The sequence below is a fragment of the Oratosquilla oratoria genome, chromosome 6, assembly GCF_046742065.1.
Source record: "Oratosquilla oratoria isolate Oo_2021 chromosome 6, ASM4674206v1, whole genome shotgun sequence".
Lineage (NCBI taxonomy): Eukaryota > Metazoa > Arthropoda > Malacostraca > Stomatopoda > Squillidae > Oratosquilla > Oratosquilla oratoria.
In genome coordinates this window covers 84,637,898-84,640,575 of record NC_134782.1, presented here as the reverse complement: position 1 = coordinate 84,640,575, position 2,678 = coordinate 84,637,898, and the positions used below count along the sequence as shown (strand labels likewise).

Genomic DNA, 2,678 nt, shown 5'->3' with positions numbered 1-2,678 from the left:
CTTGCTATAATCCTAGTGTTTGAAACTAGGTATTCACGGGTGGCTGTTAGGTTATGGTATTTCTTTAAGTGATGTTTTATAGCCCCATTTTGTAAATGCATAGTAATTCTCCTACTGAGACTACATCTAGTAAAACCAATATATGCTGTATGACGGGCTACACAGTTCCCGATGCTACAGGTGAATTCATAAACACAATTAGTTTTAGACATAGTCTCAGTATTACTATTTAAGTTATTAGTTATAACCAATGAACTAGTTTTAGGGTTGGAGTAGTAAACAACTAGGAAAAGGAAAACACACGGAGTCCGAGCGCTTTCGTGATATATTCACATTATCAAGGAGTACAGAAAAGTGATAATTTTTTTTATTTTATTTTTTTATAATATTTGAAGCATTTTTCCAGTCAAATTCACAAACATGTTTAAAAATATACTACAGGCTGTGTATATAAAATACCTTGTAGTAAATGTGACAAATATTATGTAGGTCAAACAGGAAAAGAATTAGAGGTTAGGATTAAACAGCATAAAAACAGCATAAAAAGGGCCAAGAATCTAGTGCACTTTTTAAACATGCTTGTGAATTTGACCATCCTATTGACTGGAAAAATGCTTCAAAAATTATACAGTGTAAGAATATAACAAAGAAATATCATAGAGTCAGGAATTATCAAATACAATTATGACCAACTCATTAATAATAGTTTAGGATTATATAAATTTGATCCATATATTGTCAATAATATAAATAGTACATATTTTAAAAGTTAATGTAATAATGATCTGTTTCCACGACCTCGCCGAGTGACCCAACCTGAGCTTTCAGGCTACGGAGAGGAGGGTAAATGTCTCTCTTGTCCTATTTATACTCTGTATCTTCATTTTTTTGTTCTCACTTTTCTGTACTCCTTGATAATGTGAATATATCAAAAAGCGCTCGGACTCCGTGTGTTTTTCCTTTTCCTAGTGGACTCTGCATATATATGTATATATATATATTGGTAGGTAGGGAGGTAGGTAAGTAGGAAGGAAGGTGGGTAAGAGGTTTAGTTGTTACGTACGTAGGTAGGGAAGGAGGTAGGGAGGTGGGTAGGTTGGTTGGTTGGTAGGTAGGTAAGTAGGTATTGTTAGGTGTGAATCTGCTTACCTCAGATGAACCCTTAATTCCTGTGACGGTAATAGCACCACCGAAGGTTTGATGAAAACAAACGAACGAGCCACTTACCGTACGAAATGCCCAAGATGTACATGAGATTCCACTTGCCCGTGCCCAGCTGGGTCAAGACGTCGTCGAACGTTGCTCCCATTTTTCTCACAGACCCGTGACACAAACACCCTAAATTCCACTTCAATCAGCGCCTTAGGCTTCCGTTTGGATTGCTTTCGTGTTTCGAGGTTAAAGAAGAAGGGAGGTATCTTTGTTGTTTAGGTTATGAGAGTAGTTTTTGGTGATGATTTCGTGGCAGGGAAGAGGGAGGCCCGTCGGAGTGTTCGCGCGCGCTTTTTATCGTTGAAGAAGCGGAGCGATCGTCTTGTGGCGCTTCCTTGACCAATGCTGTTCGGTGCGTTTTCTGTTATTATCGCGTCATATCTGCATCTTTTAATTTGATAAGATTATTCTTATCGTCCACAGTCTTTATGTCAAGGGATATAGATAAATAATGTGCCATAGGTTCTATGAATATGTTAACATAACGTCATGTGTACTCGTAGAGTAGCGAAGTAAACGAAAGGATAGCACGATCAGTGGGATCCAGGATCAAAATTTGGGGGCTAACCTGAATTTTGTATATATAAATAACGCTTGGGAGGGGGCGTTGACCTGAATTTTGTAGATATGCATGACGCTTTGGGGATCTAACCTGAATTTTGTAAATACAGGTGACGCTTTTAAACAGATGTACTCTGTGTCACGAAAACGGTGATTTTAAATATGAATTGAAGTATATGCTCTCTTTTGGTTTAGTTTCTTTCAAAATATTGGGCAAAAGTAATGCTTAATCTTACATGTTTACAGATTTATCCTCAATAATGCGTTGAATATCCTTCCAATTATTCTCACTGAAGTATCTTATTAAATCCTGAGGGAAAAATACCACTGTATTACTGCTTTCTGCCACATACCGATGTACACGAGGCAGGTTTCTCGACTTCTGTAATGAGGTAATGAAAGAACAAACTTGGGGTGGGGGCTTCAGCCTCCTCTGGATCCGCCACTGAACGTGATCCTTTATGTGTGCCCTGCTGTCACACTGTTGCCGCCCCTAAATCCCGTCTTTCTTTCGTGCTTTTACTTTCGTTTAGTACGTCTATCACTTTCTATTTTCCCTTCACTACTGTCTTTACGACGTACGATTGTCACTGACAATTTTAGTCGGTAGGCCCCATGCCTTCAATCATCCACTGTTAAATTTCTTTTCCTTCAGTCATAGTCTTCAATTTTTTCTTGATTTTCTTCAAGTTATTACAACTTGTTTTTCTTAGTTACACTCAAGGAATCCTGTCGAGAACACTCAATTCGGGTCTTGGTCAGTTCTGCGGTGACATCATGATTTCTTTAGTCCAATGATCTTTAAGTTTATTGGAGAGAAGGTGGATTTTCTCCACCTTTTCTCCAATCAGATCCGCCGTTACAAGTCCGCATGTAAAATTGTTTACTCAAGCAATCTCGAATTC

At 38.2% G+C, this 2,678-nt stretch overlaps 1 protein-coding gene across 1 annotated transcript in view; it reads right to left on the bottom strand.

Moving 5' to 3' along the window:
• The window catches only part of LOC143026676 (organic cation transporter protein-like), an 87,199-nt gene extending 85,638 nt beyond the window's left edge, over nt 1-1,561 (bottom strand). The window contains exon 1 of the mRNA XM_076187474.1: nt 1,228-1,561. Coding sequence (XP_076043589.1) covers nt 1,228-1,309 — 82 coding nt within the window. The 5' untranslated portion in view covers nt 1,310-1,561. The remainder of the gene's footprint in view (nt 1-1,227) is intronic.
• Between the last annotated feature and the right edge of the window lie 1,117 nt (nt 1,562-2,678).